Source organism: Aulonocara sp. 'chitande type north' Nkhata Bay, linkage group LG6, assembly GCF_057382095.1.
Source record: "Aulonocara sp. 'chitande type north' Nkhata Bay isolate Kocher_YH1m ecotype deep benthic linkage group LG6, A_spYH_male_GT1.1, whole genome shotgun sequence".
In the NCBI taxonomy this organism is placed as follows: domain Eukaryota; kingdom Metazoa; phylum Chordata; class Actinopteri; order Cichliformes; family Cichlidae; genus Aulonocara; species Aulonocara sp. 'chitande type north' Nkhata Bay.
Window position 1 is genome coordinate 6,687,504 of NC_141349.1, and position 24,453 is coordinate 6,711,956.

The window sequence follows — 24,453 nt, forward strand, 5'->3', positions numbered from 1 at the left end:
CCCCCACCAGTTGAAGAGCCCCCCAGGTGGCTCGACGCACCGGCGGCACCCTGCTCCAGGGCTGGGCCCCCATGCACCCACCCGCCCACAACCCCGGCAACACACCAACCAGGACCCAAGCCCCGAGGCCCGGTCCGGGTCCCAGCCCAGAGACGGAGCGCCCCCAGAACCTCACGCCCATCCCGGACCCACCCAGGGGCAGCCAGGCTACCAGGTCAGTAACCCACGTCCGTCAGCACAGACCCTCCCCTAGCCCCGCTGCACGCAGCCGCGAGGAAACAGTCACCTGAGAGCCAACAGAGCCCCTAACCGGACATGACCGCTACCCCGGGTTGAGCCCCCCAAGGAAGATGCCTCCGGGGAACCCCCCGACGCCCTAAGCCTGTCCCTACCCCCACACCAATCACAACAGTGAAGGCGGGACCAAACTATGACCCCCCACCCCCACTAGGTGATGGAGCTGATCAAAGGAGCCCAGAGCAATTGATCTGATGTGGTGGCAGAGGCTGTATCAAGACTAATGTAATCTAATAGATAATTTCTATATTGGTTAGAATTAAGATTATTTTTATTTTTCCAGTTCATGAGGACTGTTTTCTTGGCTATGCATAGGGCAGTGAAAACCATATGGGCGATATTCTTTTCTGAAGTGACATTATCTAAGCTGCCCAACAAACACACTAAGGGGGAAGTTGGAATGTTACATTTCAGACACTTCGATAAGTCTTCACATATCTCGCGCCAAAACTTCTGAACTGGTGGACAGAACCAAAGAGCGTGGATATAATTGTCCGGTGAATTGGTTTGGCAGTGTGAGCAGTTGTTGGTAGACGAAAAGCCCATCTTGAACATCCGATGACCTGTATAGTGCACTCTATGTAATATTTTGTATTGAATTAATTGAAGACTGGGATTTCTAATTAGATGAAAGGTTTTTAAGCAAATCTGAGACCAGAAGTTTAGGTCTAAGTTAACTGATAAATCCGCTTCCCATTTTGCAATAGGAAGTGATATTGATTCATCTGTTTTAGAAAGCATTCTGTATATTTTGGATAGTAATTTGGGGGGTTTAAGAGTAAGAAATTGAACCACACTTGGTGGTGTTTGTAGTTCAACTTGACCCGGTTTAAATTTCTTTTTTACTATGGATTTAATTTGTTGATATTCTAAAAATCTTTTCTTGTTGATCCCATATTGTGTAACTAGTCCGTCAAATGAAATAAATTCTGTTCCTTCTAGTATATGTTCTAAATATTTGATTCCTTTATCACTCCAATCTGAAAAGTTTATCATATTATTGTTTTGTAATATGTCAGGGTTGTTCCAGATAGGTGTACGTTTGCATGGGATTAATGAAGACGCCGTCAATTTTAGAAACTCCCACCATGCTGTCAGAGAAGAGCTGATGTTGATGCTTTTAAAGCATTCGTGTCGTTGGATGTTTGAGCTGATAAATGGTAGGTCTGAGATCTCTAGATTATTGCAGAGTGCTTGTTCTACATCTAGCCAAGGTTCATCTAAGAGGGTTGTTTTAGCCATCCTGAGATAAACTGAAGCCTGTTGGCTAAGAAGTAGTGCTGAAAGTTAGGCAGTTCTAGTCCTCCTTTATCCTTGGTCTTTTGTAGTGTTTTTAAGCTTATACGTGGGTGTTTATTTTTCCAAAGGAATTTGGACATACATGAATCTAGAGATCTGAACCAATCTTGTGGCGGTTTAGTTGGGATCATTGAGAATAAATAATTTATTTTTGGTAAGACCATCATTTTTAGCGGCAACCCTTCCCATCCTTCTCATTTTCCTGTTTAGGGGCAAAGTCACCCTCTACAATGGAGGCAAAAGAAAATAGATGTATTTTCCCTTTTTTCTGTTCATGTTCTACTTTACTGATTCAAGCTGGGAGCCTTTATTAGAATTAAAATTTAGACTGAAATAAAGTGTGTATTCTATCTACTAATATATTTTATCATTACATGAATATAGCCTGAGGTTCAGTTAGCTTTGCATAAAATGGTTTGTAGAAATGTTAGAAATTCAAGGAACTACTTTTCTTTAAGTATATTTCAGGAGTATTTTTAACACGAGTATCTGTACTTGCACTAAAGTACAGAGTGTCTGTAATTTGCCACCTCTGAGAGCGACCTCTGACCTTTGCCACCTCTGAGAGCGACACAGAGAGAAGCAGATGGAGACAGTCAGATATTCAGAAATACCTTTCCAGAAAGAAAATGGGTGCAGGATGGTGCTTCATCCACTTTCCAGATGTGTTACAATAGTAGAGGTGTCCTGGCCATCTGTTAACACGTGGGAATTTCTTATACTGGGTTTCAACATTTCAAATCAGGAGTTAAATGGAATTGTCATCAGATAGATGTGTGAAACCATTATAGCTCCTGTTAGCTCAAAGCTATAATTTTTTTTCTTTTTTTAACGAGATCAGCTAAAGACACAATTTACAAAGTGATGATACTTGTGCAAAGTGGGGCTATTATTGGAAAGAAAAGAAGTTTGAAAAGTGAAATTAAACTACGGTTATAAAACAGAAAATGAGGGGGAATACCTTTTTAGCTGGAGAATTTGAAGGCGAGTGGAAAGCATCAGTTACCCAGAACGGTTTTGCTGGTGGAGGTGTCTGAAATCTGATAACATGTGATCTTCATTAAAATGATCAAATCTAGTAACACATTTGAAACAGTGAAACATGTTTAAAGAAAACAAGTAACAGTAGTGGTTACTGAACTTACAAAAGAATCCCCGCTGTTTGCACAATGGTAAAATGCCAGCAGCAAGCAACTCCAGATGTTCACAGCTCACACTTAACACCTCAAATTGATCAAAATCTCACAAACCTATAATATTGCATTATGAGTAGATATGGGGCCTTTGAATGAAGAGTGAAAATGAAAAAAAGCCAATTAAGCATTAGGAAGGGGCCCAAGACTATGATCAAATACTTAGCTTAACTTTCTGTATAGAATAAGACTGCAGATAGAATAAATAGTGCATTTCTATCACACAGATTTGTTTAGAAGTTAACTAAACTTGTAAACATGTTGTACCATTACTACTCACAAGCAACAAGTCTGCAAAGCAGCAACGCAGCCAGCTTCCTGTTTCCTCCACCAACAGGAACATAAAAAATCTCCACCAAAATATTAGCTTGTGAGTAGTCCCACTATAACCAGCAGAGGGTGCTGAAGGGAACAAAGCTATGCATGTCATATTTCACTGATATGCCAAGAACAAACTAGCACTGTGTCTTTCCCTGTCAGGTTTTCCAAAGACAAGTTATGCAGGTATACTCTGTAACAATGACCTTCCCTCATTTGACGATGACTGATTGACTTCTATCTTTCAGCAGAATGACAAATCCTAGCATCTTCCGAGACAGTCTTTTACTAACTGATTTAAAGGTTTTAAATGTAAAATTTACTTATTTATTATTTTTGTATTAAATCTAGATTAATGATCTATGTGAACTCGTGGAGACTATGGAGGTGAGAATGAGAGTGAGTGAGCCATGATCTTGGTATTTACTTGCATCGTACAATACTAAACTTAACTCTATTGTCTTCCTTTGTGTAGTACATTGTGACGAGGACCACATAGGCAGCCATTCAGGACGAGAGTACGTTTATTCACCTACACAGCAATAACAATACTAACGATGTGATGTTACAGTCCGGAGCTAGGACCTACCTCCTCCAATCCCAGTGGCCCACTAAAGAGAGAGGGCATGATTGGGACATTTCTCTTCTGCTCATTCACATGAAAGGGATGGTGCTAGCCAAATCCAACCAATTTAAACTGGGTGTTTCATGGATCATACTTTTCTTCTACAGATAATGACTCCTATCATGACAAAACTGTTATCAAATGATGATTAACACAGAAAAGCCTGGAGTTCAGTTTTCTGGATAAGAAACTAAACAGGATAAGAGTGCAGCTGTTGTTAATTTCATGAACATCAAAGCAGCTGAAACTGACTAACAACCTCCTTTGCTACTTAACTGACCAGATCAATATCCCAAATTTAGTTGACTGGATGCTATACTCTGATTAAAAGTGTTTCATTTGCGTCTCACTGCTGCAGAAGGCAATAATGTGCAAGAAGTTTCAAATTCCATATGAAAATAAAATGTTTTATTTGTTATTATTTCTTTTGATAATTTTGAAATAGAACCTAGAAAGCTGAAATCTAACCTTCATATTTTAAGAAGCCAAAGAGGTGGCTGCTGTTAAGAAATAGAGAGATATTTTTAATATGTATCTGCTCATTAGATTGTTTTATGTACTTTAATAATGAAGGCTTGTAGAGCAAGGCCACTTTTGACTCACAAACTAAGTGCTCAGCCAGACTGAAAAACAGGAAGTTGTAGTGCACAGGCATATCAATAGATAAGACACAGAAAAGAGGAACTTTGTAAAGTACCAAAATAAAACCTATATGAGGCACAGTTTATGATTCTAATGTTAGAGATCCTGCAACTGGCGTTTGGTCTGTGCAGGGGTCTCTCTCTTCCGGAAGATGACTGAATAAAAAGAAATATAAATGTTTTAACACACTATGAGTCGGTTTTCTCTGTTCTATCACGGGGACAAAAGAATCAGGGTTAATACTGCTGAGGCTGCAGCTGATGATGAAGCAGACAGCTCTAGTAAAATTGAGCTCAGTGGCAGCAATTTAGAGCACCAGCAGACATCTGAATATGTTCTGAAGCTCTGAAGATATTCAGGGGAAATTTCAGTCAAAGTTGATCCACTTAGTTTCCACAAGAGAGCACGTAAGCACTGTGACAGGACGATGAATGCAGGAGTGGTTCCTGGTAAAGGCAAAGCTGGAATTAAAAAAAGAAAAAGATGAATTCATAGATAAAACAAATGCCACCAGATTACCTCAGCCACAATTTTATCCCTAAAGAGAGCTGTCATCCCAAAGTCAAGGTGTCCAAAACATCACAAAATATATTTTGCAGAAGAACATTTTAATGTAGTTACTTTGCAATTTGTTGACAGTCCAGAGAATTATTATTCATGGATTTTCAAAATGCAACAAATGCTTATACTTTCAGATCAAGAAGGAGAGATGGATTTGACGATAAAGTGATTCGGAGTGGAGTCTGCAGAGCATGCAGGGCAGATTTGTACTGCAACTCTGTTCAGCATTACAGCTGCAGTCAAGGTCGTCTGGCAAGAACTAAGAATGTTATGCCTCACCAGAAAAATTCATAGTATAAGCTATCTGTCTAGCTTTGAAGATGGAAACTCATTTTTTAACACACACATTTTAGTTCCACATCCCTGCTGCAGAGGGCGACAGCGTCCAACACGTTTTTAATTTTCAGCTTGAAATAAACTGTTGGAATTAATAAACCTATCATATGTCCTTCATTAGTTAAAGGACTATACTTAACAATGTAATACTTCATTACACTAACTCTGCCAAGCTTCAGCAGCTGAATAGATCTCCAAACACAAGACCTGACATGGCAAGCTGCCTGTGAGCTGCACTACAGTCAGCGGCTGGACATGCAGAAGTAAAATGATAAAACAAATCATTAGCTTGATCTTATAATGATATTTACCAGCATTAAACAGTATAAACTTGATTATAGTGTTCCCTTACGTAGTACACATTTGCAGCATTTTCAGCTGTCCTGGAATGAAACTGTTAAAATGCCAACAGTGAGTTGAAAATGAAGAAATACCTTAAGATCACTTCCTCTTTACAACATTTATTACAGTTATAGTCTCACTTTCAAAACCAAGTAGCTATCTGAGTTGAGGATCATGTTTTGTATATTGTACAGTTTCACCCATCCAAACTTTGAAATCACAACATTTAGGAGGTTAGACGAGTGTATTTATTAAGTCCAGCTATCAGCTAAGTTCTAAAAAAAATGCAGTTTACCAAAATTTTACATATGATGACTTTAAGATAACATGAACTCTTGCTTTTTATTCTGTGAACATCCATAAGTTCATCATTCATCACATATGAAACTCTTAAGAATGTGTGTCAGTGATCAAGCTGTGAAATGTTAGCTGATTATACAAAAGTTTGAATTTTGCCTTCCCATCACTTTGAATGACTTAGGTGTAGATTTAAAATGTAACTTTGGTTCTATGTGTTTTGTATGACTCATGTTGTGTTAATGGTCCAGGTTCAAACTGAATACAGACAAGTAACAATTTGAAAAAATTAAAATCATAGACACACGTTTTTAAAATATACTTATAAGATAAGCTATACTATGGGCAAATGGTTATGCATGAAAATATAGATTTTATTTTTTTTATTTTTTTTATTTTTTTAATGTACATAAAGTGCAGTGAGAGTGATAATGTATACACATGTATATTTTCAAATGTATATTTTAATCGGAAACTTCCCCATCACTCTCTCAGTCGCTGCTACTGCTCTGGTCGTCACACTACTCTTTCTCTTGCTCTGAAGTAGGTGGGATGTTTCTTATTTGATTTCTCATCCAGAGAAATTTAAAGTCCACTGACGCTTAGTTGGCAGTATCATTCACAAGTTTAAAAATCCTAGTACATATCGTGAAACTGATAAATTAGGACAGATTATGAGAACATGATCAGTGTACTTGCTACAAAAACATATTAGCCAAAAGTTTGTTAAAGACTCTAGCCTAAAAGATATGAGTGACCATATCAGTGCATTGATTTAACTCCTTTTGAAAATCTTTAGCACAATGTAAGAAAAACACCATCAGCAAGGAAACTACAGAATATTTGTGAGCAAAAAGCTTTTACGTGAGAAGCTGGCTAGAATTTTAAGATTCTGCGAGAGCTGCATACAGATGAAACATGGCCTCATATCTAATGTTGACTTCTTTTGAATGTTTATCCTGACCTTATCTGGTATATTTACGTTACAGTTTATCCTCACAACTTCACTTTTTTGTACATAAGGTAGGTTTAATAATTTAAACTGCAACAATAATGTTGTATAAAGTTTCTGTTAGCTTTAATCATTCCTCTTCTTCGTACTGTCCAGTCTTATGTCATTGGACATTTGCATGCTTAAAACATGAATCTATCCTGTTTTTGGTTTAACATGTATTTTATTATCTACTCAGAAGGTCACTGAAACAACAATCAGAGGCTGCAGAGAGGCAAGACAACAGAGCACAGGTGAGTCATGCTGTGTCACCCATCGGCTCAAACCCATCACACAGGCTGATTACAACAACTGTATCTATGGACACTTTGTTCACCCATATTATTCACCTCCACTTAATTAACAATGCTACTCACTGGAGCTTTCAAGTGTCAACAAGACCCATGTGTCCATCAGACGGATGAGATTCATTACGCTGCTGTACAATTCGCTTCAACCCAGCCAGACTCTACTAACTCCAACTTTAACCGCAGTCAGCGTGAGAGATACCAGGATGCAAGTGTTGTATTTTCCACCACTAATGTCAGCAGTACTAGAAGGTGAGCAGCTCTTTACACAGGAGAACTGTTCTTAAAGTCTATACTGTACCTCAAGTTTAACCTTTTAATATTTGTTCTGCAGTAGTTGTGTCGCTTTATTACTTCACAGATCAAAACATCAAGCCTCTGTGGAGGAGGCCTCTGCACTGCACAGTAAACAAACATCTCAGAGTGTGAACACAGCCTGGATCTGCTGTGTGTTTCTTCGGGAGTTCCCGACCTGCGATGAGCTTTATGCTCATCACCATGAGCATAAAGCTCATTTTAGAAAATTTTCAGTAGGATTCTATTTTATTTCCCAGAAACATATGGCAGTTTAGTGTTAACTGTCATTGAAGTATCTTCTTTAAAGCTGTGTTTTTATTGCTGTGATACAGAATTCAAAGAACGAACAAATTGTAGAGTGGCCAGTTGAAAGAGGAGATTCAGGTTAGTGAGCTCTGGTGCCATCTTCAGCCCAAAACGCGTTGTCTCAGTGTAATGAAGGTCTTCTCCATTAGTTTATTAGTTTACAAGCTTACAACTCAGACCGTTACAGGAAGTGATGAACACACACTGACAGTATTTTCAGAAACATGTTAGGAATTTTATGACGCAGGTGGATCTAGAGTTCAAACTTCTACTTATACAAACTGCTTTTATCCTGGAGACATCATCTCCTTTGCTTTCACAGGATATGAGGATTACCGCTCTCCATCTGTGTGTGAGTTCACTTCACTGTGTCTCCAGCAACACGTCAACAATGTGTGTTTGCAATGTGAGAGGTTCATGCTTTAAAGGCAGCCATTAATGCAGCAGCTAATTACACTTTGTACAAATGAAAGAGGAATCTTAACCTGCAGAGACACTACTTCTCTGTGTCTGTGTTCATAGAAGTTCGGTGTAAGTAAACAGTACATCAGTAAACAGCAGATCAGTTACCAGTTGGTTTTAAAAGTATATCGTGAATTTTTACACTATTGGTGGAGTTTAAACTGGAAGACAAAATATCAAGTTGTTAAAGGTGAGCCAAATTATTATTAGAGCACATTTAAAATGATCAGACTAGAGGCTACAATATAACTGATCGTGCTTCAATTATATCATCAATCAAGTCAAGCCAAGTCAAGTTTATTTATAAAGAACATTTAAAAACAACCAAGGCTGACCAAAGTGCTGTACAATAAAATACAAATATAAAATACAATAAAACACCTCACTGATAAAACAATAAGTTAATACAGTAAGTTAAACCTTGCTAAAAGCCAATGAGAAGAGGTGAGTTTTAAGAGCAGTTTTAAAAGTTCCTAGGCTTGTGGAGAATCTGATGTGAGGAGGTAAACTGTTCCACAGTCTGGGTGCAGCCACAACAAAAGCCCTCTCTCCCCTAGTCTTTAATCTGTACCTGGGAACATCTAAAAGCATCAGGTCTGCTGACCTCAAAGATCTCCTGGGGCGGTAAATGCTAAGAAGCTCTGCCAGGTAAGGAGGTGCAGTACATGTTTGCTCTAAATTCTCTGAAACCTCCTTTTTTGCTGGTGAGTCCCTGCGAGGAGGCAGCAGAAGTAGCAGTGATGCAAACCCAGCTCTAAGCAGTGTAACTAAGAGAGAATTCAGGGTCACCTGATCGAGCCCTAACTGGCTGCAGGAGAACGGTCTGTCTCCTGAATCCAAACTGGGAGCTGGTTCCACAGAAGTGGGGCCTGAACTGAAGGCTCTGCAGTTTGTTGCTTCATTCTCTGGTCAGTGTGTAACTCTTGGCCTTTGGCACAAGATGTCGTCCCCCTTTTACTCACTCAACTAAACTTTAGTGAAGAATATCCAATTACTCTGACACCTGTTCAGTAGAGTCTCTTCATCTGCTGGCCTCATCCAACTCATCCTGACATCCTCTATAATCTATAGATGACATCAGAATAACGTCTAATCAAAATTAAAGGATTTTGAAATGCATTTTCATAATTTTTATAAGTATTTGCAACAACAATCTTCTGTTTTACAGGTAAAGGAAGACAAAACAGAGATTATTTCAGCAAATTCCAAGGTTTCAAAGCACCAGATTCACTTCTTGTTAATGCTACTGACACTAAAACTGCTTGAGCACCTGAAACTTGGGTGTGATTTTAGATACTGGGCTTGACTTCGAAAAGCATATCTTCTTCAGGGCTGCCTTTTATCATTATTTCTAAAGTGTGCTGGTTCCAGTCTCAGACTTTTCAAACAAAACGCATTCATTGTCAATGTCCAGGGTCATTTGACCCAGTGCTTTGAGTTCTTGTGTTTTGATGTTGTTTTGTATTATAGTTTACGTTCATTTTGTTAGTCACGAGTTTATTCAATATTTTTAATTGTCTCCCCATTTAGTTCTTGTCTATTAGGTTCCCCTTGTGTCTTTGTCCTCTGTGTCCCTCTCGGTGTGTTCAGTGTTTATGGGTCTGTCCTTGTGTCTTCTTCCCTGCTCTGCTGCCATGTTCCTCTCTTTGCGTTTCATTCCCTGTTTGCCTCTTCTATCACGTTTTTCCATGTTTCCCCAGCACCTTATGTGTGTCTCGTTCCGTCTCTGTCTGCCTGCTTGCTCATTTAGTTTGTGTGTATTCCCAGTTTAGTTAGTTTGTATTTTTGGTGTTCAGCAATAAAGGTGTTTTTTGAGTTCAGTCTGTCTCCGTGAGTCTGCGTTTGGGGTCCAGTTCATGACATGCGTACATATTTTAGCATCTTGTTATTAACATGTTTGCTCTGGTGCCAAACATTGTCCAATGTTGTGTTTCCCCTAATAAATATCACAGCCTGAAAAAGTTAGCAAAGTTTTCAATCAGGATTATTTTTTAAACCTAAACTTGATATTTCTGAAAGGCTTCTTCTTCTTCTTCTTCTAACTGAAACAGGAAGTTGTTTAAATTTTCAAATAGATTATGGGTAGGTCTCATACAGTCTGCTGAATCAGGACAATATGTTCTTCAGAGAAATCCTGAGGGGATGAGCATTAGCACCCAGATTTCCAGAGAGCGAATCACAACACCTGCCTGTAAAATCTCCCAAGCTGTTTGTGCCTCTGTGCTGTGGAATTTAGGCCAGGTCAGGTCAGGCTACCTGTTAAACTTCTGGTCAGCATGCTGCCGAGTGGTGTAAATGAAATAAAAAGAAGGCAATAAACTAGTCGAATAAACATCTAGGTAGCATATGCTAAAAATTTACTTTTATTTTATCTAATGATTAAAAACATTGACAATAAACTTTTAATAGAATTGTATTAATTTGAGCTTTTTAGTCTTCTGGTTACATGCTACAATTTTCTAATAAAGTATATTTTTTCTTTCATTTTCTTTCCCGTAGTTCCCACATTTCTGATCACTGGATTAATTATTTTTATGAACTATAGCTGTATATTTACACATATGTGTGCACGCATATATTTAACATTTACAATAGTAAACTTTGACTGACCGTCAGTTTTAGAGTTTTGTTAAAAGTGGGTTAAAACTCCTGAAAATGGAAGTACAAAATGCATATTGTGTGTGTGCTGAGCAGTCTGTGTGTGTAAAGTGCTGTAAATGTTTTTCTTACTTACAGTTTGCACATGAGATTTTGCTAAACCAATGAAAGTGTACCAATCTGCTTTTCCTGCTTCTTGAGGTGTGAGAGAGGCGCGCCTTCATGTGAAGAGACACAGGCTAAATAAGCTGGTCTAATCCAGTCCAGGTGGTCCTGTCTGCTTCTATTAGAGGAGGCTGCCAGTGGGGGAGACTCCACCAGGTTCACAATGAATCCACAGGCTGGCTTACCAGCTTACTAGGAGTTGCTCTCTGACTGCCTGCTTTCAAAACCAACTTCTAAAGATAGAGATACTTTTTATCCATGTAGGTTCACCTTGTCAAGTCGGGTTTTGTAGAGTTTGTAGAGTTGCTTAGGTGGACCAAAGTGCTAAGTACGCAATCAGCAACACTTAATTCAATCAACAATTAATGCTCTAATTTGATATTGAGCTTTCTGTTGAAAGATAAAAGTGCACAAACAAATCATTCAAGTTTTGTCCTACGATTTCTAGTCCTTTATAAGTGACCTTTCTTTTGTTCTGTTGTTAAAAGAAACGATCTTGCACAGGTGTAATAAACTTTTATTCAAGGCTTCTGAGCATATTTCATGATCAGGAATGGCATTCAAATCAATAAATATAAACACACAATAAATAATCTACAACTAACAAAGAGTATATAATGTTTGGGTGTAAAAGTGACAAACAAACCAAATACTTCTTTTTTTTTACCCTTTAGATGAGTGAGGCTAACGAAATCAGGGCTAAAATATGAACCCACAATCACAAATCTACATGTAGCCTCAGATTCTGCTCATTTCTCAGTTCACAAGTCAGGAAAAATGATTTAGAGTACAAATGATTCTTACATGCATCATTTGTTCATTGTTTACAAAGTGCATTTCATATTAACATTACTTTCATTATTTTATTAAATATCTTCGAGTCCTAGTTGTGTTTTAGGAACTTTTTGCACACTGAATGATCTGCTGAATATTTCTCCTTGCAACCACCTTCTTTTGTTGATGGCAATTATGTAGTTGATGGTTTAGTAACAGGATTCCAGTGCAGTGCTCCTGCAATGCAGTGCTGCACTTCAATAAATTGTCAAAAATCAACGCAGCACAAAAACATCTTTCCGTAGCTGGATGATTGAACATGCATCAAGACTACAGGTACTACATTTCTACTACATAATGCAGTTTACTAAAATCTGTCTTTATACTCTAGATACCTCATAAATGACAAAGACTCTTTACACTGGCTGTGCAGCTCATTTTCTATGTACTCTAACATGCACTTATTCAATTGTTGGGGATCTATTAACATTTTTCTAGCAGAATTTTCCTGTCAGTTTGAGAGTTTTTAACTGCTATTTGAATTATTTCAGGAACTTGTGTTGCTCTTTGTGTTGATAATGCCTCCTCTACTGGCATTATCTGTCACCTGGTCAGCTCTGTAAAAGACAACATCACTCAGGTTTGTAATCAAACTGTGTTCATTTGAATTCACAGCTCTGCTCTCCCATCAGGCAGTTGATTTTCCTCCACCAGGTCTCTGAAAGGCTCTTGATCTTATCAGGGGTCTTCTTCCTGAGCGTTAGCCTCTTCTGCTGCTGGACGTTGTTGCTCTCTGTGTACTGGATGCTAGCTAAGATAGCTGAATCAAAAGTGTCCTTCAGGTTTTTCTGAGTCAGTGCTGAGCACTCTGCAAAACTCACTGCCCCAAGCTCCTGGGCAAGCCGCTGGCCCTCCTCTGTGGACACTGGCTGCTGCTGGTTCTGTGCCAGGTGGATCAGTACTTGAACATCTTCTCTCAGGTCCAGCTGGGTGCCTACCAGGACCACGGGCATGCTGGGACAGTGCTGACGGATTTCAGGAAGCCATTTGGTAGTGAGGTTACGGAAAGAGCAGGGACGGACGACGCTGTAGCAGAGGAGGAAGACATCAGCATTTTTGTAGCACAAGGGCCGGAGGCTCTCCAACTTCCCCTGCGTGAATATGAAGACAAACCAGATTATAATCAAGCGGATTTGTTTTACAGACAGACAGGTGGCTTCATTCAGCGTTTGTGTCAGTTATTCCCACAAAAATCAACATCAGCGGCGTATCTGTCTCGCCTCATTTGTGGCTCTCAGATCCAAGCCTGCTGACTCCACTGAGGAGATATTCCTTATGGAATAATTATTCTTTTATAATATTGTAAGTGCCCTAACCCTGTTACAGAAATATTGTGATTGCTGGTTTTCACTCATAAAAGAAACACAGATAAAGTATAATATATAGAAATAAATAATATAGTTTATTTACTTACACTGATCAGAACTGAGCACAAGTACTGCTGCGAGCATGGCTAATTCCCAATTTGATTCTTTAATGAGTGTTTTCAGCAGCTTCTGTTATGGTGATGTTACTGCTATTGGTCTTCCTCATACAAGATTACATTCATGGGGCCATTCATCTGTAGATCATTTACGGTGATAAGGCGTGGAAAAGGGTTTTGTTATAAGTTGGATAGCCCAACCCTATTATTTATTTTATAAAGAACAAAACAACCTGGGTGTAAATCTTTGTCCAATCTATCACTGATTAGTCTATTAGAGAAAGGGTGAAGATAAGAGAATCCTCAAAAAGTCGATAGAGCACAAGGAGCACAAAAAAACAAAAAAAACAAACAAAAACTACTGAAATACAAACTCACTTATTCCTGCAGGGGGCGACATAAACTGGGGGCTTACAGGGACATACTTGGGATTGGTGGGCAACTCAAACTGAAGGGGTGATAAAGGATTTAAGTCCAGGACTTGCTTTTACCTCTGGACTTAAATCCTTGTGTACTCTGCAGGGGGCAGCCAGCACAAACAATCACTGCTAATTTTGGATCCAATGACTGACAACTACTCATCGATCACTGATGACTTACATTAATCGATCCATCAACCAGCCCCCATTTCTATCATGGCAACGCATTATAAGGAAGAGAGGAGTAAACTTGATTTACACTGCATACATCAATATTTTAACTCCAGCTCTCCAATTCATCATATCAATTGCTAGCTTTTTAAAATAAGAAACTAAAAAGAAAAGCTGATGCTCACCTGTCCAGCCATGTCACAGAGCTGCAGCCTCACCGGCTTTCCGTCAACCACAACCATCGCTAAGAAGATCAAAAGACAGCTTACAGTATGTTTTGAGCTATGATCCTTTACAGCTTCAGTAAGCTTTGCAGCAATAAACGCTTCTTGTGACCGAAAATGTGGATAAACGACTAACTGAGGCATGTAAGAAGTGTGTGTGTGTGTGTGTGTGTGTGTGTGTGTGTGTGTGTGTGTGTGTGTGTGTGTGTCGCTGGATCAGCTACACTAACGATCAAGATTTACCGGTAAAGTTGTCAAACGCTGTGGGGACATATTCTGTTGGGTATCCATTGGTGGTGTAGCTCACGATGAGGCTGGTTTTGCCCACCCCTCCGTCTCCAACCAGGACGCAGTGCACCTTGCGCTCGGGCGCGGAGCCGGAACGAAGGCGCTTCATGCTCAGCGGAAAGTCCCGGTTCTTCAGGTGCAGAGGCGGGACCGGGGGACAGTCCCCTGCGCACACCGGGTCCGACACAAGGCGAGGCTTCTGCTTCCCAATATCCTGAGGGAGCATGGCTCTGCCTTTGCACAGAAGAAGATCCGAAGTTTTATGGCGGTTCAGATTTGTTGGAGGCTTCCCGTTTGCTCCATTTTCCTGAACACTGTTTCTTCTGACTGGGCTTCTCTACTGCAAATCTAAAACGCTAAATGGTACTTCGGAGATTTGTGTTAACCATGTCAGATATTTGGAGCAGGCAGTGGCACAGCCGTCGGGTTTCTCTGCTCAGCAGGAGCTCCTGATTGGCATTCTCCCTGCATCTGCTGTGGTCGTGTCTCCTATAAGAGGCTTACAGAGCTGAGCGCCATCTGAAGCTGCAGAGCTCTCCAAGTGAAATCAGCTAAGCTTACCAGAAACGTTTACCGTTAAATACGGATTTGATTTCATTCCTATATACAAAAAGAAAAAAAGAAATCATCTTCGCAGATGGAGCACCATGAAACTCCTCTGCTGAATAAATGTTAATGTTGACGAAATAGCCGACATAATAACATACATAGCAACAAAAGATCAATACAAATGCTGACTCACTGTTACTGTGACATCAGTTCATTTCTGCCCACCTGCTGCTTAGTGAAAATGAGAAAGAAGCGTTGCTATGCCCTCTGGTGGTTAAATCATTTCAGCTGTGGAGACTGAAGGAGCAGTAGCAAATCATTACTCAGACAAGCTGTAGACTGCAGGTCTAATGCTTCAGCAGAGAAAGAGAGGGAAGGCTGAAAACATCAGAAGTGGCGAGAGGCGGCTGCATATCGTGACGGGGGAAAGCTGTTATAACACCCTCAGTAAAAATCACAGTGACCATAAATATCATGAATAGTTCATAGTTATCTAATTCAGCATTTATTTAAAAAGGGAAATTGTCTCTGATGTGTGTGATCAAAGTAACATGAAAGTTTTGTGTTTTAAGGTCAAACCCTTGAGATTAGTTTCCAAATTAATTTGGATAAAAGTATGAAGCACTGGACCAGTAATAATAATCTAAAAACAAATACTTTTTTCTCCTTTATGGAGTCAAACAGGGAACTTTAATTCTTGCAGATTGTGATTGATTTTAAATATTAGGATTACAGCTACCCAATGAAATAAACTAACCTTGATTTATTCTGTCATCACAGACGAGGTGAGAAACTGCTTCACTAAGCCCAGCCGGCACCTTTGTGTGAAGTGTGTGATTTCTGCACAGCAGTCTCCTGGAGAAATGTGTGGGAGGCAGAATGTGGGAGGCAGAATGTGTTGCCATGCATTTAACAGCAACAGCACCCCACAGAGTGAGAACAAGAATATATTTCTTAGGGACACATTGCATGAAGTGTTCCCGTTTCTTTAATGGCAATTGGCATTGTTGAAGTATTTGTCCAGAGGACATCTTTTTACAATCTCTCTCCCAGCACAGAAATATCAGGTGTTTCTGTCTTTCTCTATATGCAAAGAAAACCCTTTGTTTCCTATTTGTTTCTCAAAGAAGCTGTGTTTTTATCTACAAATACAAAAAGAAGAGCAAACTCCAAGAACTTAATACCTCAGGATAAGAAGAGATTTCCAACCACTCTGTGCATGAGCTGAGGAAGTGGAACCAGAAGGATGGTATTTATTAGAGACTATCAAGATGACGTCCTCCAGTTGTTCTTATTTCTGTTTGATATAAAGTTGTGAAGTTGTGACACAAAATGTAAAATGCTTCAGAGCCGTATTGACAGACGGACTCCAAAAACAATCAAGCCACATGTTTATTTACAATTCAATCCAAAAAGGCCCATTTTCATCAATTTACTTTTATTTAATCTATTTTTTTTTACTTATTTTAATTTGTGTGTTTGTTTGATAATCTGCATAAAAATATGAATAATTGTAGGCAACAAAAGTGTGGAAGCAAAAGTTTTCATTTTCTACCCTTACAGAGGATTTCTGAACATAATGCAGCCTATAAACTGTGATCAAGTCATTACACCAAACCGTTTTTTTTTTAATTGTCATCTGCAAATGATATTAATGCTTTTAAAAACGTTTGTCTTCAAAGTCAGACAATTCGTCGTCCTGAAGGCAGACGAAACATTGCTAAGAAATCATCTTAAACCAGCGAAGGACACTGTTGCCTAAAAGGATTAACAAAGAGGAACGCACCAGAGATCTACCAGCTCAGTGAATGGAGACATGGGGCAGCGTCTGAAGCTGGCAACGCACACACAAACACATAAATCTCATCAACACAGAGACACAATCACACACACACCTAACATACAAAGCTGCTATTCTACTCATGTACAAACAGTCTCCCCTAAACCCTCCCCACCCTCCAACATCTGATAAACTAGACACCTAATCAGAATCTTTGGGGACCCCAGGCCTCCTTTTGGAGTATGCAGACCAAGCAAATACATTAACTCAATTTAGAGTTTGGGATTAAGGGCCCACCCCTCCCCCTTTATGAACACACGCACACACACACACATGCAACATCCCTCCTCTTTCCCCTTACTCTGCCTTTCCTCGATCCCTTGTCTCTCTTTTTGATGGGATCAGCTGAGCGCTACATTCTCTTCTTCTTCTTCTTCTCTAGCAACCTCTCTCTCTCTCGCTCTCTCTTTCTATCTCTATCTGTCACACTCTCTCGCTCTCTCCCTCAGGGGACCGGGGTGCATGGACTCTATAGTTATGGGCCGGGGCCATCTGTCAGCGTGCACATTCACGCAGCCACCAGAAGGCCACAACATGTGCAGATTTAAATGGAGAACCCAACTTTCCCAGGACACACAGTCCTGACCCCGGCAGCCGCTGCAGCTCCCCCTCCTCTTCATCCTCCCTCCCATCACCCCGTGCCTCCCTCCTCCTGTTCTTTCCTCCATCCCACGTCCGTGACCACTATCCAGCATCCCTAAAATACAGACCCCACCCACCTGCCACACCCTCCTCCACCAACACCACCAAGAAATACTGTCTGCATTTGAATCAGTGAATTAAAGTCCCCCACCCAAAACCTCCTGGACCAATCAGGCCCCAACCCAACACACCCCAAATAAGTGTTTGCATGCATGTGTGTTTGTGTGTATGCATTGTAATGGCTGAGCAGCATGCACAAGCACCTTCTTTACACATAATGATGGATTTCCACCTTACATAGCAGCTGATGGAGAAAGAGGGGAGGTTAAGGAGGAGGTGGGCGGAGGGTGGGGAGGGGAGAGAAGGGAAGGAAGGCAACACTGGTGGGTGTGTGAGAAAGGGAGCGATCAGCTGATTGGTAAAACTGATCATGAAGGAGAGGGAGAAAGGATGGAGGGGAGTGTTAGGCAGCAGTGTGTGTTGTTGGATGTGGGCGTGGGGGCATGGGGTGGGAGGGTAACAGGATTGGTCTTGTCTGTGGGACCCATGGGGAGGACAATAGGAGCGGCGGGGGTAGGGCGAGTGTCACACGCTTTTGCTTTGTGGCACGGTCAACAGGCGTGTGCCACGGGTGTCGTCTCGCCTCCCCTTCGCCTGCTGTCCAACTCCTGGGGAAGCACCGGCAGCCATGAGAACCAGGGCCCCAGGGCCTTTAATGAGGGGCGTGCTGTTTCTTATCAAAGATGGACAAGCCATCATTACAATCATCATTAGAAGCTGCACAATGGAGCATACCTCCCTTAGCTATGGATGGGAAAATCCTCCAGCAGAGCAGAGGAACTGATGGCAGCAGTGGGGGGGATGACATTTCTTTCTTTTAAGGGTACAAAAAGTGAGTGCGAATGTGTCATTTTAATGAATTTTCAACAGTTTCTCCTGGTGAGGCAGCGCAGCTCATTTTGCGCATCTCCATCATTTTTTTTCCAAGATAAATTGTTTCAAATAGATCATACATGAGCGAGAAAGCCATCATCTGATAACATTTTAGAAAGTTTCTGCCTTGTGCATAAAAATTATTTTGACTGAGAAACCCCTTAATGTATTCATTTTTCAAAATGTTTGCTAATCATAAAACTAACTAATAAAATTAAGCAGAGTAAGAAGAAAGAATACATTGAACAATATCTCTGCTGGGGCTCTTATGATGTCGAATTTACATTTCACATTTACGATGATCAAAAAAAATCCAATGACCATGTTTATATTTAACTCAAAATGCAAGTGCATGCAGATGTTGAGACACTCTTTTATACTCTTTTTCATAGCAGTAAAAAAAAGAAACTTACAAAAAGAACAATTACACAGTTGCTTGCAATGATATTATATGTGCATTACTGAAAATTACAGAAATCTCTCTGTTGATCCAACATTTTGTGGAAGCTGCAGCAGTTATTGTGTCAGGGTTTTTTTGGATACATCTTTACCACAGGTCAGTCAAACAAGGCCAATAGGGTGAAATTGCTAAAAAATTCAGTTATATACATGAATTTCAGCCATTTAGACAACTCTTCCTGTTTTTCAAGCTTTATCTCACTGGGTATGAAAAATCTGTCAATGACCATCTTCAGCTGTGTCCTGGGCATTGGCTGGGCCACTCAAAAACAGTTAGGTACTCACTGTGATTGGAAAGTCTGTGGCATTTCCTGTGCTGCATGCTTTAGCTGATGGACAGGTGAAGTGTTGACATGGTCAACTTCCATTCAAGAGCTCATGTTACTCAAGGTTGGACTTAACAGGTTGGGAAGATGTCTTGCTGACCATCTGCTATCAATCAGCACAGTTGCAGCATGAAAACCAAGAGGGTAGTACAAAGGTAATGCTCTGAGTTTTCAAGCAACATGTTGATATTTATGTCAAGGTTGGCTGTGTAACAGGCAGTATGACACAAACCCAACTGGTAAACAACCTCTTGTTAGCTACATACACAGATAACCTGAAAGTAACCATAGCACCATAACAGAAAGCCCAAATGTCAACAATAATGTTGACACTGGAACCAAGAATAATCAAAAATATAAAACCAGAGAAACCTGGACCAACGACCTGGGGACAACGACATCAACAATTTGTTTCAGGTATATAATATCTGTTGTTGCATTGTTATCTGAAATATTACTAATAAATATGTTTTCTAATTTTTGTAGTTCATTTTCTTTTCTGGCCAAAAAGGTTTTGCAACGTTGAGGGTTTTACAGAAAAGCAGGTTATTGTCTAGTGTTTGCCAGACACTATGCTTAAAGCCAAAATAGTTCTATTTTTGACTTTCTTTTCATACTTGTGACAGCATTGGATATCTGTGTTCTTGCGCGTCAAGATTAGTTTACAGCTGCAGTGCAAGTATAAAAAAACAACTTTGAATTGAACATTTGGGCTCTCATCACATCCCTGATTAAGGACCTGCTTAATAATTAATTGGCTGTGATAACCAACTCTCTGAAGAATTATAATATTTTTAAATTTCCCTCATTTTCCATATTTTAAAACTTCTGCACAACTTACCACATTTTTATCATGGGTGCATAGAGTTCATCAGAATTATGCCCTGACACAGAGTGTGTATTGTGGAATCTTCAAATCATTTCAGTTCAATTCAATTTAATCAATATAGTGCTAAATCATAGCAACAGTTCCCTTAAACTGCTTTATATTATAAGGTAAAAACCCTACAATAATGCAGAGAAAGCCTCACCAATCAGATAAACCCCTATGAATAAGCACTTTGTGACAGTGGAAAGGAAAAACTCCCTTTTGACAGGAAGAAACCGCCAGCAGAACCAGGCTCAGGGAGGGCCAGGCAGCTGTCACAGGGAGACACCAATCCCCGTGCTACAGATGAATCCTAGTCACAGATTACTGAAGTAACCTGTGAGCAAAAGCAAAATAAGAAATTCCAGTTTACCCTATAAAATGACACTTACATTTGGGTCATGTGATTACATATATGGTCACAGGATTCTTGGAGTTTGTGTTTTGATACTTTAAAGACTGTGAATGGTCAATAACCAAATACCCACTCAATTCTGGTTTACTTTGCATTTTCAAGTGCTAAGGTGCACCTGCCTGAGCTTTCAGACAAACTGAAAGTGAAAATTGTAATAACAACTAGATTACATAACACTAAGATACAAGGTGCAGTTCGTTATTTTGATAATACCGTATCATACAGTTAACTAGCAGCCATATAGCTGAACTTCATCTAAATGGTAGTTTAACCCTTTAAAGCCTCAATCATGAGAGGATTTTTTAAAATAAAGTGTTTATTGATAATTTGATCTGATAATTATTAAAACATTTTAAAAAATAGATATTAATTTGCATACATGAGCTTTAATTTGTACCATATTTGATATATCTATCATTGTTTAGTTTTTTGTATTATGTATTGTGCAAGTTATTTAAGTTTTTTTTTTCAATGGAAAAAAATCACACTGATGATGTAGAAGTCTCAAAAACCGTATCTATCCAATATGATAAACACTAGGTGTTAAGGGGTTAACAGCGTAATCGCGGTGTAGTCTAGAGACTGTAGCTCTGAACTGACGGGGGTGGGCGTCAAATACGTAAAGAGACTAAGTCTTAGTTGATAAGATAAGTGTAATTACCTGACGAATGACTGATAAACTGTGCTGATTTTATGATTCCCGTCCAAAGGTTTAAATAAGGATCTGATTTTATACAACATGATACTCAAAGTGTCTCTTTCAGAGAGAAAAAAGTCCAGGCTGGGACTGTACCTTTAAAGTAAACAAAAAAGGAGCATGCTGAAGACTCAGAAGGAGCTTCGATCCCTGCATCATCTGCAGTAAGTTAAAAACGATCACACTAAATCTTTCGGTGTTTCTTTTCTTGGTTTCAGTCTCTCTGGGCGGCTGGCAGTCAGATTTGTCCAGGTTACCGTGTCATGCACTGTAGCCCACTTTTGAATTTGTCATCATTAATGTTTGTCCAAAAAATGTGTCGCTCCACTGTGGCCTTTCTCAAGTGTCTCCTTCAAATTCTTTTTAATGCTCTTCACTGGCCTCTGGCCACGACTGCAGGGAGCATTGTCATTTTGCTAAAGGTGGAGGCGATATAGGGAGGCGGTGTGTGTGTGTGTGTGTGTGTGTGTGTGTGTGTGTGTGTGTGTGTGTGTGTGTGTGTGTGTGTGTGTGTGTGTGTGCGCGGAGGGTGAGGGGGGCATGACGCTGCAGCAGTGGCAGCTGGCGGCCCAGCTTGCAGGGGCCATCTCTTCACAATGGAGAGCCTTCCCTCGGGGGCCAGTGATTTAGGACAGGGCTCTCTGGACAGGCCCCTGAAGAGGGGAAGAGAGGACACTGGCTTTGGAGAAACACACTCGCCCTCTCTCTCTTTCTTTCCACCTCTACCTCCCCTCCTTTTTTGTGCCTTGTCCTCTAAAGCTTCCCTGCTGGTTCCTGTACAACCCCCCCCCCCCCCCCCCCACACACACACACACACACACACACACACATACACTCTTGACACAATCCCATCATCCCACCATGGCTAAGCTCTCTCCTGGGACGAACAGGCAGGCCTCTGGACAGGGAGCATTCCTGAGGTGTAGCACACTAATGTTCACTGGACACAATAGGGGACGACAACAGGTGCGTGTGGATCCTCTGTCATCCAGCGGCAGCTGAGAGATAGGAACACGGGGCTATTATGGCACCATTATCCACTGCTGCTCTACCGGTGGGCTGTCGGAGCTCTTTTCTCCAACAAAAACAAGGCTTTTTATGTGTAACCTGGTCTTGTACCCACCCAGCTCCAACAAGCCTCTCTTTCATCCTACTACCCCAGCTAGCACCTGCCACCCTGACACTCTCCAAAAAAGCCTAACAGCCACTTAACCATATTCAGTTCACTCGAACCCCAGCTGCAAAAAAACCTAAGCTCACTTGTTTAAAACATCTACCACTTCACTCTGGAGCTGCAAAAATTGTCCAGACAGCCATCTCTGTACACCACCCAACTCCCCCTCTCTCTGCTCCCTCCCTCCTACATCCCTCTGAATTATGTTATGTCTCAAATGAGCAGTCATATAGCAGATTGTTTGGTGCACCCACTTGATATAACTGGTGACAATGCCTCTAACAAAACGAGTGTCCTGAGGGGATAGGCAGTATTTGGTTACTGCATCCCTGATCTCTGCCCCATTGTGGTGGGCTCTGGGTCCCATAGAAGGTTGAAAGGGGGTTTGAGGAGGGGGACATGTGCACATATGTGAGCCCACAATGCAGGTGCCTACATCTGTTCATTTCTGGGCAGATGCTCGTGGTTGTAGAGATAGAGAGGGAGAGTGAGAGAGGGAGGGGAGATGGACTTCCTCCATTTACTCTCTCATCATTCACACTGGTGATTAAGCTTAAATGGAACAAAATAAGAGTAGACCTAAGAATGAAAAATGATGTGTTGCACCCCTTCTTGGGGAAAAAGAGAACTTTCAATGTTTGAATTTCATATACAACGCTGCTCAGATTGTTCTGGGTCTGTCTTTATGTTTTGACCCAGGCACCAGTTCAGGGAATACTCAATGCTGTAGCATAAAACAGTATTTGATCATGCTTTGAGCTTTCTGGCAGCCATTTTTTGCTTTAAAATAGCAATTCCACCAGCAACAGTTGCCTCCTAATCCCATCAGAAAGGTGAAAAATGAAAGGAAGACAAGACCACGGCCATGCAATAAATTCTGTGAGGCTGGTCTTTCTTAGTATAAAATGCTACCAACAAAGCTAGCATGTATTTGAACAGGTAATATATACAAAGTTCACAAATAGCATGATGTGATTGCTAACTAGCACTGAACACCAAGTGCAGCTCTTGATTGATTTTGCAGATATTTGGTAAAAAAATAAAAAATAAAAAAAAAGAATTCTGACAAATGAAACTGATCATGTGATCTTAAATCTAGGTGAAATTTAAGGGCATGTAGTATTTTACACTTTAATATTAATAACCATTGTTAATAAAGGGAAAAATAATTAGTTACTGTCAGCAAAGAATACATGTGTTCATCTTTACTAATATGTTAATAATTGGCTTGTAAACTTTCTAAACCCTTCACTTGGCATCACTGTAAAGCGGCAACTGATGTAAAAAAATAATAATAATTTAAATGGTCTATAAGTGTCATTTGATTTGATATTATAAAGTTGCAAATGATGTTTGCAATAGCAGATTATCAGTCATTTCAAATGATAGGTTCACCCCTGCTGTTAAGTGTTTAATGACTCTATCAAACAGTAAATAGTTCTCTTTCCAAACATGAACAAAACAGTCCATGTCGACTTGTTCCACTGCATCACAAATAAAAGCGGGTGGAATGAGGCAAAGGTTCAATTCAGGGTAACACAACAGGTCAAAAGCCAAAAATGGCATTAACATTTGGCAATCATTAACAAACACGTGATGTAGTATATAAAATGCTAGGCGTGCAACAATAGTTGTAGGACAACAGACGACTGGAGAAATCTTTCCTGGTCTAATGAGACTTGACTTCTGCTGTGACATTCAAATGGTACGGTCAGAATTTGGCATAAACAACATGAAAGCATAGCTCCATCCTGCGTTGTATCAATGATTCAGGCTGCTGGGAGCAGTGGTGTCTATCATGTGGTGGATATTTTCTTACCAAACTGCCAGACCATGTCCATCCCTTTATGACTACAGTGTACATGTCTTCTGACGGCTGCAAACGTTGCCAGTTAACCATGTCACCATGTCACAAAGCTCAAATCATCTTAAAGTGGTTTCTTGAACGTGAAAATGAGTTGACAGTATTCAAACAGGCTCTGCAGTCACCAGGTCTCAATCCAACAGATCAACACTGGGATTTGGGTGGAACGGGAGATTTACATGACAGATGTGCAGCTGACGAATCTGCAGCAACTGTGTGATGTTATCATGTCAGCATGGACCAAATTCTCTGAGGAATATTTCAAGCAGCTTGTTGACTTTAGGCCTCAA

The 24,453-nt window shown here is 40.3% G+C and overlaps 1 protein-coding gene across 2 annotated transcripts; it reads right to left on the reverse strand.

Moving 5' to 3' along the window:
- Positions 1-11,537: 11,537 nt before the first annotated feature.
- On the reverse strand, positions 11,538-15,156 carry LOC147327153 (rho-related GTP-binding protein RhoU-like). 2 transcript variants are annotated; one of them, XM_086294795.1, is made up of 4 exons: positions 14,352-15,156; positions 14,070-14,128; positions 13,895-13,924; positions 11,538-12,962 (listed from the first exon to the last, which is right to left on the reverse strand). In XM_086294795.1, the coding sequence occupies exons 1-4, from the start codon at positions 14,620-14,622 to the stop codon at positions 12,471-12,473; spliced, it is 852 nt and encodes a 283-aa protein (XP_086150921.1). In that variant the 5' UTR covers positions 14,623-15,156; the 3' UTR covers positions 11,538-12,470. The 2 variants fall into 2 exon arrangements, with proteins under 2 accessions (XP_086150921.1, XP_086150922.1); XM_086294796.1 differs by lacking the exon at positions 13,895-13,924.
- Positions 15,157-24,453: the final 9,297 nt, after the last annotated feature.